The sequence below is a fragment of the Hyperolius riggenbachi genome, chromosome 5 (genome assembly GCF_040937935.1).
Source record: "Hyperolius riggenbachi isolate aHypRig1 chromosome 5, aHypRig1.pri, whole genome shotgun sequence".
In the NCBI taxonomy this organism is placed as follows: Eukaryota; Metazoa; Chordata; class Amphibia; order Anura; family Hyperoliidae; genus Hyperolius; species Hyperolius riggenbachi.
The window spans coordinates 183,817,847-183,833,756 of NC_090650.1; the positions used below are offsets into that span (position 1 = coordinate 183,817,847).

The 15,910-nt window shown below is 40.9% G+C and overlaps 1 protein-coding gene across 1 annotated transcript in view; it reads right to left on the minus strand.

Annotated features, from left to right (window-relative positions):
* Positions 1-270: 270 nt before the first annotated feature.
* The window catches only part of BRD9 (bromodomain containing 9), a 257,139-nt gene continuing 241,499 nt past the window's right edge, over positions 271-15,910 (minus strand). The window contains exons 10-11 of the mRNA XM_068236483.1: positions 14,499-14,666; positions 271-382 (exon numbers count right to left, since the gene is read on the minus strand). Coding sequence (XP_068092584.1) covers positions 291-382; positions 14,499-14,666 — 260 coding nt within the window. The 3' untranslated portion in view covers positions 271-290. The remainder of the gene's footprint in view (positions 383-14,498; positions 14,667-15,910) is intronic.

The following is a 15,910-nucleotide window of genomic DNA, read 5'->3' on the forward strand; positions in this document are numbered from 1 at the left end:
ATGTGAAATCAGATCTGACGTTGGAGAAGAAAACCTCCTGTGAATCAGGCATTACAGCAGAGATTATTCATAAATCCGGCATTTAGATTGAAGAATGGGAGCATGTTCCCATTCACCTAGTGGTTAATATGAATTTTTATTACGACTTTAATCCCACTTTAGTATTACAAAAATATAAATTACTAAATTCTTTCTTCTACATTTTAAAAAAGAAAAACTCTACTTTTGTTGACCATCTACAGTCAGCCTTTAAAAATAATGACAATACACTTTGCATATGAACATTAATTTTAATTAGGGTTATCAGGTTCTGGGGACTGTAAAAATTCATAAGGGTCTGGAATGTCTTGCTGTTCTCCAACGCTCAGACGAGAAGGACTACCTTTAATAAGAAAGGAGAAAAGTTAATCACAGGATTACAGTAACCATTTCCCAAATTAATAAATACATGCTGGAAATACATTAAAATATTCTGAATATCTTCACACAAAAATAATTAAGTAGGGAAATTACTCTAATTTAGGAGCTCAATAGTGAAATAAACTATTACTGTATTTGTATGCTACTCATCCAGATTATTTGCCTCTTCAAAGTACTATCATCAGTTATCTCCTTTATGCTTGGTACACAACATGCAATTTTCCATTAGATTGACAGGAACTTTCCCGTCGATTTTGAGATCAGTATGCACAAAATTAAAAAAAAATCTCGCTTGGAAGCAGATCTGACATGCTGGAAATTATTGAACAACGGGAAATGAGAACATTACATGGTGTGTACCTGGCCTTAGGGCTGGTTCACACTATCTGCTGAAAACCTGATGCATTTTAACTGATTACTTGTCCTTCAACGGTGCATTGTGAAAAAAGCTTAAAATGTGTAGATGGACATTTTCTTCACCTGGGCTGCACATCAGTTGTCCGTTCAGTTATAACTGACAGCAACAGATTAAATGTAAATCCGTCCGTAGGCCTTGTTCAAAAAGGTGTTTTTAAAAGACCTTTGTCGTGGAAATCTTACAATTTTAAATATATGTAAACTTATACAATTAAGAAGTATGTTTCTTCCAGAGTAAAACGAGACATAAATTACTTTTCTCCTATGTTGCTGTCACTTACAGTAGGTAGTAGAAACCGGACAGAGCCAACAGGTTTTGGACTAGCCCATCTCCTCATGGGGGTTCCACAGGTATTTCTTTATTTTCAAAATGCACATATTGAATGGCAGTTGCTCCATCCAACTGCCAAAAAAAGTAAGTGTACAGTGAACAGGGAGGCTTGCCAGCATCATTGTATAAATCTTTTCAGGGAGCGTCTTTATAAAGAATAAAGGCCATGCTGAGAATAACCCATGAAGAGATGGACTTGCTCAAAACCTGTCGGTTCTGTAACATTTCTACTACTTAATGGAAGTGACAGCAACACAGGAGAAAAGTAATGTATTGCTCATTTTACCCAGGAAGAAATGTACTTCTTAATTGCATGTGTTTTAAATTTTAAGATTTTCATGACAGTTCCTCTTTAAACGGATCTGAACTCAGAACTTCCTCTGCTCTAAAAGATAAGCAACATCTTCTCTCAACATCTCTGTAAATACATACAGGGTGCATTTCTCTAAGTTTTCCCTCTGTCCTGTGCAAGAATTTAGGTCCACTTTAAAGCAGAACTGTAAATACAATTTAAGCACAGTGTTCCACTTACCTGGGGCTTCTGCAAGCCCGCAGCAGCCGCTCTGTCCCGCGCCAATGCTGCCCGAGCCGCCGTTCTCCCGCCGCCAGCTCCGTTCCTAGACTTCAAAGTCGACGCCAGCACAGCCCTGCCAAGTGTATCCTTTCTTCGCGTTCCCCTCTGCAATAGCAGGGGATGCGGAGAAAGGATATGTGTGGCCAGAGCCGCGCAGGCGCAGTGGCCCATCGGCGAAACCGAAACTAGCTGGCGGCGGGAGAACGTCGGCTCGGGCAGGACAGGCGCGGGACAGGACGGCTGCTGGGGGCTTGGGGAAGCCCCAGGTAAGTGAAACAGTGTGCTTAAATTGTATTTACAGCTCCGCTTTAAGGAACAGTTCACATCTGTGTTCAGAATAAGGCTGCACTTTGAGGGAGGAGGGGGGAGACCACACACTGTGTGTACAGGACTAAAGGCTGGTTCACACTACAAGAGCTTTTTCTAAGCACTTGTGATTTTAAAAGCTTTTGTTTATGTAATGCTATGAGTGTGTTCTTACTTGAGCAAAGTGATTTTTATAAAAATCCACCATAACACTGCATTAGCAAGAGCTTTTTAAATCACTAGTGCTTAAAAAAGCTCTTGAAGTGTGAACCGAGCCTAATGCATTATTCAAAACCCCCCATTAGGTAATGTCTGAGCAGGATGGAGTTTAATATCGGATTTTCATTTTATGCACAATAAACTGGTGCATCATAGATTATATAATTTTAAGCTTGGTTAAGATTGATTGAAAGTGAATGACGTGGTTATCTCGGGGGGCAATAGATGATTGGCAGATTTTACTAAAGTGAACAAAACTTCTGAAAAAAATTGGAGCAGAGACATAAGTCTGATATTGTTTCTAGTACAGAAAGAGTTAAACTTCAGTTATCTATGCAAAAGAGTCACTGAGCTCCACAACTTTTCAAAGTCGCAGAGAGCTCTTTCTTCTGAAGCTTATCATCTCAAGTGTCAGTCACTGTATTGTTTTTTGTCCTGCAGAGGACAGTTCAAAAGTTCACTAGCCTGCTCTGTAAAATCATTTAGAATGAATGAATCAATTAACATGTATAAATACATCAGAGGGCAATATAAAAGCTTGGCGGATGAGCTTTTTGTCCCTAGGCCTTCTCAAAGGACTAGAGGACATGATCTGTGCATGGAGGAAAAACGCTTTAGCCATTTATTTAGGAAAGGGTTCTTTATAGTAAGAGTGATTAAAGAGAACCTGAACTGAAAATAAAAAGTCAAAATAACCATATACAGGTCATACTTACCTCCTGTGTAGTCTACTCCTCAATCTCTTTCTCCTCTCCTGCATCCTGTTTGTCCACTGTGATCAACAGAATTCTCCGTCCTCCATTTTAAAAATGGCTATTACCCCATAGCAGCTTCCTGGTCAGCACACTGTTAAACTGTAATATCACCCACTTGAGCCGTAGGGAAACATGGACATTACTTTGCACATTCATTTGTATCTGACAGCTGCTGATATATAACTGACAGCAGCTGGTATATTTCAGTTCTGACAAAATATTGTCAGAACTGGAAGGGATCACTGTAAGAAGAAAATGGTGAGCTTCTGAGAGGAACTTTTGGCAAAGTAAGTATGTAATATTCATTTGCAGCTACGTCATGTATTTATTTTAAATAATTTTACTTGCTTCAGGTTCCCTTTAAGATGTGGAATGCATTGCCACAGGAAGTAGTTATGGCAAATTCTATACCTGCATTTAAAGGGGGCTTAGATGCTTTTCTTGCGTTTAAAGACATCCATGGCTATAATTACTAGGTAATGCCCAGTGATGTTGATCCAGGGATTTTATCTGATTGCCCTCTGGAGTCGGGAAGGATTTTTTTCCCTTTTGGGGCTAATTGGACCATGCCTTGTAAGGGTTTTTCACCTTCCTCTGGATCAACATGGATATGTGAGGGAGCAGGCTTGTGTTGTACTTGTTCTCTGGTTGAACTCGATGGACGCATGTCTTTTTTCAACCCAAATAACTATGTAACTATGTAACTATGCCGAGTAGTGTGTAAACGGCAAATATAAGAGAATGATGCAATGTTATAAAAAAAAAAAACATAACTGAAAATAAAAATGAGAATATTTTCTTTGCTACTAATGTTCTAGTACTACACAACCAATTCATGATATCATAACTTGCTTTTTTCGCTTCAGTGTCTCTAACACTAAAGTAATTCTGGAAGAAAGGTCATAAGGTACCTGCTAATGATCCAATCTCTTTTTTGTCCAATCTTACCATTTTTATGTAATATGAAGAACTGCCTAAAGTATCCATTCAATAAATTAATTCAGTTTACCCTTCTACTGCACAGATTTGGTAAGATTGGACAAAAACTATTGGATCAGTAGTGGACACCATAAGCACTACCAACCTCCCTAACCATGCAATCCTTATGTCCTTTCAATCCTCTAGAAAGTTCAACATGGGTGAGACTATTATTATTTAGCATTACATCTTCCGCAGCACTCTGCAGAGTATATATAGCAATGTCACTAGCAGCCGCTCAAAGGAGCTCACAATCTAATCTCTACCATAGTCACAAGTCTATCTTAAGCCCCATCTACACGATACGATTCTTTGTACGATTCGATTCCGATTCTATTTACGATCCGATTAAATCAGACATGTCCGATCAGGATTCGATTCAATTTGATTTGCCATTGTTTTGCAATGGCAAATCGAATTGAATTGAATCGAATCTCGATCGGACATGACGGATTTAATCGGATCGTAAATAGAATCGTAATTAAATCGTACAAAGAATTGTATCGTGTAGATTGGGCTAAAGTCTTGCGACAATTTTTTTCTGTGTGGCTGATTTTGTGGTGAAACCCATTCCACAGTGTGACGTAATGACAGTGTCTTTTCTGTGAACCTTGTTGCATTGTGGGAAATAACGGCTGTATATATGCAGTACTGTGGAAAAGTTTTAGGCAGGTGTGAAAAAATGCTGTAAAACAATAAATGCTTTCAAAAATGGAAGTGTTAATCATTTATTCTCATCAAAATGCAGTGGATGAACAAAAGAGAAATCTAAATCAAATCAATAAATGGTGTGAACACCCTTTGTCTTCAAAACAATATCAATTCTTCTAGAAACACTCGTACACAGTTTTCAAAGGAACTTGGCTGGTAGGTTGTTCCAAACATCTTGGAGAATTAACCATAGATCTTCTGTGGATGTAGGCTTCCTCACATCCTTCTGTCTCTTCATGTAATCCAAGACAAACGAGATGATGTTGAGATCAGTGCTCTGTGTGGGCCATACCATCACTTCCAGGACTTCTTCTTTATGTTGAAGGTAGTTCTTAATGACTTTGGCTGTATGTTTGGGGTCGTTGTACTTCTGCAGAATAGATTTGGGGCCAATCATGGGGTATTGCATGATGGATAAGTATCTGCCTGTATTTATCAGCATTGAGAATACCATTAATCTTGAACACATCTCCAACTCCATTTGCACAAACGCAGCACCAAAACATTCAAAGAACCTCCACCATGCTTCACTGTTGCCTGCAGAAACCCATTATTGCACCGCTCTTCAGCCCTTCGACACACAAACTGCCTTCTGCTACAGCCAAATATTTCAAATGTTGTCTGATCAATCCAGAGCACCTGCTGCCATTTTTCTGCACCCCAGTTCCTAAGTTTTCATACATACTTGAGACACTTATTTTCATGCCGGAGGTATGGCTTTTTGGCTACAATTCTTTCATGAAGACCACTTCTGGCCATTCTTCTCCAGACAGTGGATGGATGTACCTGGGTTTCACTGCTTTCTGACATTTCAGAGCTGATGGCACTGCTGGACATCATCTGATTTCAAAGGGTAATAAGCTTGATGTGTTTTTCATCTGCTGCACTAAGTTTCCTTGGCCGTCTACTGCATCTACTATCCTCAACGCTGCCCATTTCTTTGTGCTTCTTCAAAATAACTTGAACAGCACATCTTGAAACCCTAGTCTGCCCCGAGTTCTCTCGCGGTGGCAAGGAATCCTGTCGCTCTCCCATAGCAGCTCCCGGCAGTTGGCCAATCCGACTCCGCAGAACTCTCTGCTCCATAGACCGGGCAGCTCAGCAGTCATCTCTGGACCCCGAATCAGAGACAGACGTCAAGCACTGGCCCAGAAAGCACAGTGAGGGTCGGATACAAAGGAGAGATAGTCCAACAACGTGGTAAGTTAGCAAGGTCACCTGGCATGTAGTGTACACTGATGGATGTTGATAGTTCAGATATGGAGACACCCAATAGTGGTGGGAGCAAGTTCAAATTGAGCAATATAGCAATAGGAGAGAAGGTGAACTCACTACAACCACCTACTGCAAACCAAGGGGCGCAAGGGATCCTGAGAACTCGAACAGGCAGCAAAAGAAAGGAGATCCCACTATACCGATGGCTGGGTGAAAAAAGTCTCCATTTATTGATAATATCAGTGGATACACAAGGATAAAAAAAGCTCATGTGTATCAGAGCTCAAAGTTCCTTAATCATACCTTACATAATGTTACTTTGCACTGGTTTAAGTAGTCTAGTGCCAGCCCCTGAGAGAGGTGTGGGCAACAAACACACATAAAGCAACAAACACACATATAAAGATAAAATGGCGAAGCCAATATACAATGACATGTCTATTAAAACCAAGATACAAGAACAAAGCCAGGTAACACTTGTATACAAAGTCACAAATATCATATGGTTGCATCGATGACAATGAAGAATCATATAAAGTTAAAAATAAGAACTTAATTCAAAGTAATATTATAGAACAACCATTGGAATTAGAATCCAGTATCATAAATTAAGCTGATGTCCAATCTTGAGTTAAGGCCCGCAGGTGTACGCTTGGCCCAACCTCCATATCCAGAAGGCCTCCCTTTTTCGCACAAGCCTATATGTATCACCCCCTCTAATGGACCGTATAATTCTCTCCACTCCCTGAAAAGTGAAACCACTCATGTTTCCCTGGTGTACTCTAAGAAAGGGTTTGGAAACGCTGGACACATGAGAGATATAGGCTTCATTCTTAAGGCACCTGGAGGGCCCATTATAGTGTTCAGAAATACATTGTCGTAGGGGGCGTGTAGTACAGCCTACGTATTGGAGTCTGCAAATGGCACAAGTAATGAGATATGCCACATAACTAGAATTACAATTGATATGTTGCCTAATCTCAAATTTCTCGTTTTTTGAAGTGGATATTATCTCATGAGTTGGACCATGGACCCAACAATATCTGCAGTTATTGTACCCACACTTGAAAAAACTTTTTTAGGTCAGCCAAGTGGGGACCTGTTTGTCTGAGCTGGAGATGGTGGCCACACCTCTCGCAGGGGTTGGCACTAGACTACTTAAACCAGTGCAAAGTAACATTAAGTAAGCTATGATTAAGGAGCTTTGAGCTTCTTTTATCCTTGTGTACCCACTGATGTAATCAATAAATGGAGACTTTTTTTCACCCAGCCATCGGTGTAGCGGAATCATCTTTCTTTTGTTGGCTGTTAGAGTTCTCAGGATCCCTTGCTCCCTTTGGTTTGCAGTAGGTGGTTGTAGTGAGTTCACCTTCTCTCCCATTGTTCCCCACCCACTTTTAAGCCTACTACACAGCTGTTTCTGTTTCAGTTAATGACGGTGTTTCAACCTACATGGGACAATGATGATCATTAGCACTTGTTTGGTATAATTGGTTTGTCATACAACTGACTATAATCCTACAAAATCCCTGACTGTGCAAGTGTACCTATAAGGGTTGATGCTGGTTTGAAAGCAAAAGGTAATAAACACCAAATACTGATTTGATTTAGATTTTACTTTTGCTTGCTCACTTTGCATTTTGCAAATTGATAACTATAAACAATAATTTATATTTCTGAAAGCATTTGTTCTGTTCTTTACAGCATTTTTCACACATGCTATTATATACATACACAATAGCATGATGGTTCCTTCAAGTATTTCCTCTACACTGTGTTAAAGGCCTTCTCTGTGTCTAGGTTCAATAAAACTACTTTGTTTCTTGTTCTGCTATCATCTTGGATTATATTGATAGCTAATCTCATATTATTAGTTCCTGGTTGTGTCGGGATAAACCCTCTGGGGAGATAAGAAGTGGTAGGAGGGGTGGTAGATGGGTAGAGATATTTTAGTCTATATCATATACAAAAGTTATAATTTAGGATTGAGACAGGCCTTAGATTCTTACATATTGTACGATCTCTATTGGTTTTCAGTATTAAACTTATGTGTGCCTTCATAAACTCAAACTTTCAAGGCTTACCTTCTAAAATGTCTTTATAGAGCTTTGCTAAAAATGAAGCTTATACTGAGGATTTATGTAAGCAATATAGTAAAGCAAATACATCATCTCCTGGGTGAGCAGGATTGCCTTCTGCTAATCCTACCTATCATCTTATATAAATTCCAGACTCTTCCCATACCCGTGTGCCCAAATTCCTTTGCCAAACTACAAAAGATCATTAATCAGTTTCTCTGGACACGTACTGTAGATGTCCTTAGATTGTGGTAGCATGGGAGTACCAGTTACAGTCATGGCCAAAGTTGTTGGCACCCCAGAACGTTTTACAGAAAATCAAGTATTGTTCATAGAAAAGTATTGCAGTAAGGGCTCAAACCCACTATAAGCCTTTTCGAAGCACTAGTGATTTGAAAAAGCGCTTGCTAATGCAATGCTATGGGGGATTTTTTATAAAATCACAGTGCTCATAGCATTACATTAGCAAGAGGTTTTCAAATCATAAAGCGTTCAGAAAAGCTCTCCTAGTGGGTTCCAGGCATGACACATATATTGCTATACACATATTTGTTCCTTTTGTGTGTATTGAACCAAAACAAAAAAAGAGGAAAAAAAACAAATTGGACAAAAAGGTCACACAAAACTCCGAAAATGGGCTGGACAAAATTATTGGCACCCTTAACGTAATATTTGGTTGCACACCCTTTGGAAAAAAAATAACTGAAATCAGTCGCTTCCAATAACCATCAATAAGCTTCTTACAACTCTCACCTGTAATTTTGGACCACTCCTCCTTTGCAAACTGCTCCAGGTCTCTCTTATAGGAAGGGCACCTTTTCCCAAATGCAATTTTAAGATCTCTCCACAGGTTTTTAATAGGATTTAGATCAGGACTCATTGCTGGCCACTTCAGAACTCTCCGGCACTTTGTTGCCATCCATTTCTGGGTGCTTTTTGACATATGTTTGGAGTCATTGTCCTGCTGGAAGTCCTAAGATTTTAGGCGCAAATCCAGCTTCCTGACATTGGGCTCTACAGTGCGACCCATTCAGTTTTTATGATGCCTTGCACACATTCAAGGCACCCAGTGCCAGAGGCAGCAAAACACCTCCAAAACATAATTGAACCTCCACCTTTTTTCACTGTGGGTACTGTGTTCTTTTCTTTGTAGGCCTCATTCCGTTTTTGGTAAACCGTAGAATAATGTGCTTTACCAAAAAGCTCTATCTTGGTCTCATCTGTCCACAAGATGTTTTACCAGAAGGATTTTGGCTTACTCAAGTACATTTTGGAAAACTGTAGACTTTTATGTCTGTGTCAGCAGTGGGTTCCTCCTGGGTCTCCTGCCATAGCTGTTCATTTCATTTAAATGTCAATGGATAGCTTGTGCTGACATGTATGCTCCCTGAGCCTGCAGGACAGCTTGAACTTCTTTGGAACTTGTTTGGGGCTGCTTATGCACCATCCGGACTATCCTGCGTAGCAACCTTTCATCAATTTTTCTCTTCCATTCATGCCTAGGGAGATTTTCTACAGTGCCATGGGTTGCAAACTTCTTGATAATGTTGCACACTGTAGAAAAAGGCAAATCTAGATCTCTGGAGATGGACTTGTAACCTTCAGATTGTTGATAATTTTCTACAATGTTGGTTCTCAAGTCCTCAGACAGTTGTCTTCTCCTCTTTCTGTTGTCCATGCTTAGTGTGGCACACCCACACCCCTCCCTTTTTTGTTTTGTTCCAATACACACAAAGAGAATGAACATGTGGAAAACAGTAAAACATTTGTTACTGCAATACTTTTCTGTGAGAAATACTTGAATTTCTGGGAAAAAAATCTGGGGTGCCAATAATTTCAGCCAAGACTGTATGTATCACTATTATGTAGCAATCCTATTGAATCAATCCAGACAATGGATTAATATTGCTAATAGACCTTTATAGGCTGATATGGAAGATCTCCTGGATAATGGTACCATTATCAGTCATATACCTAACCTTTTGATAACAAAAGATTTATATTATTCAGTGAGCCTGTCGTGTCTCAGTGATTTATGATTAAATGGTGTTTTTATAATTAGCATTATTTCTTGTTTTGTAATACGCCTACCTGAGCAAGAGTGCAATAGTTTTCTAGATTATTAATTATTATTAATTAATACATTTAGTTTTGTAGATTATTATTAATTTTTGGCGGCTTTCCCATAGGTTCTAGATGAAAATATGCACGATTTTCACAATGTGGTTTGAATATGTTAACCGCTAAGCAAACAAGGTACTTGCCTTATGGGAGTATCCTTAGTACTTGAAAGCCGATTTACTTACCTGGGGCTTTCTCCAGCCCCTTGCAGCCGACTGTCCTACGCTGACAGCTGTTTGCAGCTGGCGGCCCGGGGTCCCCGCATGGTGCAGAGGACGACCTCAAGGTCGTCCTTACTGCGCCAGCGCGATACGCTGCTGTCAATCAAGCCCATGTTGTATGCGGTGTACTGTGCATGTGCAGCAAGCCGTGGACAATGTGGCCTTGATTGACAGCGGCGCTCGTGCAGGCGCAGTAGAGGACGACTGGCAAGACACCATGTGGGGACCCCTGGTCGGCGGCAGAGAGCAGAGCAGCAGCGTGGGACAGGTTAGCTGCAAGGGGCGTGAGAAAGCCCCAGGTACGTAAATCGGCTTTCAAGTAATTTGCCTGATGATTCCTTTAAGAGTTCGCAATATTCCACCTGAGAGATTTTTCTGTCATCTGGGTGGATTATTTGTTATATAACTAAGGTTTAATTTCTGTTAGTTTGGATGATGCTGAAGATAATTTGTGCAGTCTCTAATTTTTGTAGTAGGATTACACTTGTTATGCACCTTACTTAAGGGTTGAGACATTTTTCCTGAAGAAGTGGAGTCTACAGATACTTGGCCTATCTTGCAGTTTTATATAATTTACATCCCTTGAATCTGGAGACTTTTGATTGCATTTGTCTCCTTAAAAGCACAGGTGTCAAGCACAAGGCCCGTGGGCCAAATGCGGCCCTCCTTGCCATTTTATGTGATCCTCCAAAAATGTGCATCATTGTAAGCAATAAAAACAACCTTCCCATCCAGTGGAGTACAGTTAGCATCTTGCCTTGAGCCACATTTTACCTTGATCCTTTTCAGCCAAAGCAGCACTAAGGCAGGTAAATATTAAACTGCTCCACTGCACTACTCTGCAGAAGGGGGAGGAGCTAGTTCCCAGTGTTTGCTATGACATGTTGGAAACTGTTCAACAAGCATTTATACTTCCCGGGGTCTTCCTCCAGCCTCCTGTAGACCGTGGGCTCCCTCACCGTTCTCCAGGGCCAATCTGTCGTTCTGCAGGCGCAGACCGATCAGAGGGCCAGTGCAGCTGGGAATGTGCATGAGAAATTTACCAGAGCTGACGACGGGATAGCGGAGTTGCCCGGGTGGATGGGTCTAGAGGAAGCCCCTGGTAATTATAAAGGCTTGTCTTTGTTTTATCTCAGGTTTCCTTTAAATAGATGACCATAATTTTATGCCCACTATACTATTATAATCAGTGCATACACACAAATTTTTGTTATAGTTATTTTTGAAACTACTGAAAGTTTTCTATAGATGCCAATAGACGTGTCCAACTTGAACACTTTGCATGACCACTATTGTCCTACATGTGTAATTTGTGGACTTCTGACAAATCCCCTTAACCCCCTTGGTATTATGATTTTTTCTGGATTTTAGGGTCTAAAAGCGGTGCAATTTTTCCCCCACCATTTCAGACCCTAAAACCTGAAAAAAATCATGCTGCCAGGGAGATCTGCAGCAGTTTTAAAATCCCTCACCTCCCTGGCTCCAGTGCTGCGGTTATGCCTCCATCCTCCGAGTGCGCTGCAACTCTAAAGTGAAATTGCCGGCTGTTGTCATGACGACAGCCGACGATCTCACTAGGAGGAAGCAGAGCCCCGGAGGAGAGGAAGAAGAATGGCGGCCGACGTCGGGATCCCCCGGTAGATATGTACAAACGCCCGATGCGCGCTATATCCTGCACACAGCCTCTGGCGGCAACCCCGAGTAGAGGTCGGGATTACCGCACTTAGCTGCAGTTTTCCGCCCCGACCCTAGCTCGAGATATCCGCTAAGGAGGTTAAAAGTCCCAAGATATTTTTGTTGAGTACACTACTTTTTTTTGGGGGGGGGGGGGGGATGTTACACCCTCCCCACCTCAGTCTATACGACAGAAGTGACCTTCAACACGCAAAAGACATAGAAACATTTTTGTAATATTTTCAACTTCAAATGAAAATTGTAGTGAACTTTCAAAACAATGACTACTATTCTTGGTAAACAATCAAGATCTTTGTATCTAGGATCAATAGTCTCAATACTACTTAGGTCTAGCAATGCTATATCCCTCATTTCTGTAATTTATCAGATCAAGGCCACCTAGGGCATTAAAGATACCCCGAAGTCTATTTTTTTTCCTTTTTTTTTTTAAATTTAGTCCTGTTCAGCATTAAATTCTAAGTGGATTTCCCACATTACTGCAGCAGAATGAGTGTTTTATCTCAGAGAAATAGACCTGCAAAGTTCCATAACTTTGCAGGTCACAGATTCTTCTGCCCTGGGGAGGCAGAGCTTTGTGCTGTAGCTCTGCCTCCAGTGCAGTCAATCTCCACCGATCTCCGCCTCTCCTCACCCCTCTCAGTAAAAGAAGACAGAGAGGCGTGGAGAGGTGGAGATCGGCTATTGACTAGAGTAGAGGCAGAGCTACTGTGTACAGCTCTGCCTCTACCCAGAAAGAGGATCTGCAGAGCCCAGGAACTTTGCAGGTCTATTTCTCTGGTATGAAACACTCATTCTGCCGCGGGAGTGCAGCAAATCCACTTAGAATTTAATGCTGAACAGGACTATAAAAAAAAAAAAAATTAAGGTGAAAAAAAAAAAAAAATTAGTGTCTCTTTAAAGAGTAACTTTAAGAGCAAAAAAAGCTAATTTAAATATCTATTATCCTGTGTTAAATAGTTTGGAAGGTAGCCAAAAAGACAATACTGAAATTAAAAATCTATCTTACTTTTTTGTCGGCTGAATAGCAATCATCTTTTTCCCCAGGCTCCTAAGGAGGCTGCAGGCCGCAAAACAGAAGTTGTAAAGCATGCTGGGAGTTTTTTTTCTCTCTACTGCCCTCCCTGTTCCTCCCCTTCATTTCCCTATCCCTCCCTAATTATTTACTGCAGCCTGAGTGGCAGCTTCCTCTATCCCTCCTGGTTTCTCCACCCACGCTTCTGTTCATCTGTCATTGGTCTAGCTGCCGCAGAGTGGAGGAGAGGACTTGTGCAGCCCGCACCCCCAGATGCTGTCCCCTGTCAGCTTTTCCCCTCCCCCTGCAGAAGGAGGTGCCGATGTCCCGCCGATCCCCCCCCCCCCCCGGTGACAGAGCTGGTGATGTGCCGCTGCAATACCCCCCCCCCCGAACAGAGCTGGTGATGGCCTGCCACCACCTCCCCCCCCGGTGACAGAGCTGATGATGTCTCACCGCAACCCCCCCCCCCCCCCCCGTCGCCACCCAACCCCCAATCAACCCCCCCCCCTCCCCCGGTGACAGAGCTGGTGATGTCTCGCCGCAAAATCCTCCCCACCCACTGACAGAGCTTGTGACGTGCCGCCGCTACCCTGCGCCCTCCCCCCTGACAGAGCCGGTGATGTGCCGACGCCTGTGCCCCCCCCCCCCGTGTCTGAGGGCTGGGAGGGCTAATGAATACTAAATCAGGAAGCAGGGTAAGGGAGGATAGTACATCACAATTGGCTTCAGACACAGACAGTCAACGATGGAACCTGTCAGGAACTGTCAGGAGCATAAATCTCTGTAAATACTATATAAAAAATCTCTGAAATCCAAACGTGGACAGTGCAATGCATATGTAATTTAAGTACAGCCAATATTTACCTACTGATAGGTGTTTTTTTCCTCTGAGACCTTATATCTAACAGCTCCTCTTTAAAGTGGTAGGTATGGTGTGTAAAAATGCACATTTCTGGACACATTACATTGTAATGGTAAAGGTGAGCAATATGTCAGTTACTTAAACGCAAACACAAAACCACATTAGATGTTAACAAGCTCACTGGGAAACATAGGCTATCTGCACTAATGTTTTCAACTTTTCACACTGGAAAAATGTGCAAAAGAGCACTAATGCTGGGTACACACTGAGATTTTCTGGCCTATTTACTGTCATATCGATTATTTCTAACATGTCCGATCTGCTTTCCGATCGATTTCTGAGCATTTTCCGATCGATTTCCACTTCGATCGGAAAATACTCGGAAATCGATCAGAAAGCAAATTGGACATGTTGGAAATAATCGATCTGACAGTAAATTGGCCAGAAAATCTCATACTGTGTACCCAGCATTAGGGTGAATGGTGCTGGGCCATAGTCCTAGTTCCATGACTGGTATTAAAAACAGCTTTCAGAATCTGGGTGTTTGGAATTATGTAGCTGAAATATATATCAGACAAACCAAGATGATGATGATCTCTTTCGGAGTTGTTTGATAAAGAACTTATGTTGGAAGATGGACGAGATCCAAGTCTGTCATTGTGAACATCATGAAAGTCATGTAGCAGCTTAGCTGTATCATCCAAGTGAAGATGTCCATCATCATGATCAAGCTCTTTCTTCACTTTTCCTATCAGTTCAAACAAAATGAAAAAATATCTTTGTAAAACAGGTGAATATATTACATAAAGTGTGTGTGTGTGTGTGTGTGTGTGTCCTGTGGATTTATATGGATTTCTGCACAAATCGGTAATAAAATGTGATCGAATCTTCATAGTCAACAATTCTTAATCATAGGTCTCGTAAAAGAGCTTGATTGTCTATTGACTGTGATTGTCTATTGCTGTGACTTGCATGAAGATGATATCACATATAAAATGTCATAAAGACCAATTTGTGCAGAAATACATATAAATCAAAAGGGTTCACTTAGGTTATTGTGCGTGCGCACGCACACACACAATACACAGAGTACAGTTTAAATGCAAACTATGTTTAATGTTAAAAGATAGAAGGATGTTAATGATGCTTTTCAGAAAAGTGCCACAGCAATGTTTATGTATTTCTACAGTGGGATGCGAAAGTTTGGGTAACCTTGTTAATTGCCATGATTTTCCTGTATAAATCGTTGGTTCTTACGATAAAAAATATCAGTTAAATATATCATATAGGAGACACACACAGTGATATTTGAGACGTGAAATTAAGTTTATTGGATTTACAGAAAGTGTGCAATAATAGTTTAAACAAAATTAGGCAGGTGCAAAAATAAATAAAAACAATATTTAGTAGGTCCTCCTTTTGAAGAAATTACAGAGTCTAATTGCTTCCTGTAGGTTCCAATGAGAGACTGGATTCTGGTTGAAGGTATTTTGGACCATTCCTCTTTACAAAACATCTCTAATTCATTCAGGTTTGATGGCTTCTGGGCATGGACAGCACTCTAACTCACACCAGAGATTTTCAATTATATTCAGGTCTGGGGACTGAGATGGCCATTCCAGAACGTTGTACTCATTCCTCTGCATGAATGCCTTAGTGTATTTTGAGCAGTGTTTAGGGTCGTTGTCTTGTTGAAAATGAGAGAAAATTAAGAGGGAAACATACAATTGACCCCTTAAATACTGTTTTTCATAATTGGATTCACCTGTGTATATAGGTCAGGGGTCACTGACTTTACCAAGCCAATTTGAGTTCCAATAAGTTCTAAAGGTTTTGGAATCAAGAAAATGACAACAGTGCCCACATTTATTTACCTGCCTAATTTTGTTTAAACAATTATTGCACACTTTCTGTAAATCCAATAAACTTAATTTCACTTCTCAAATATAACTGTGTGGGTCTCCTATATGATATATTTAACTGACTTTTTTT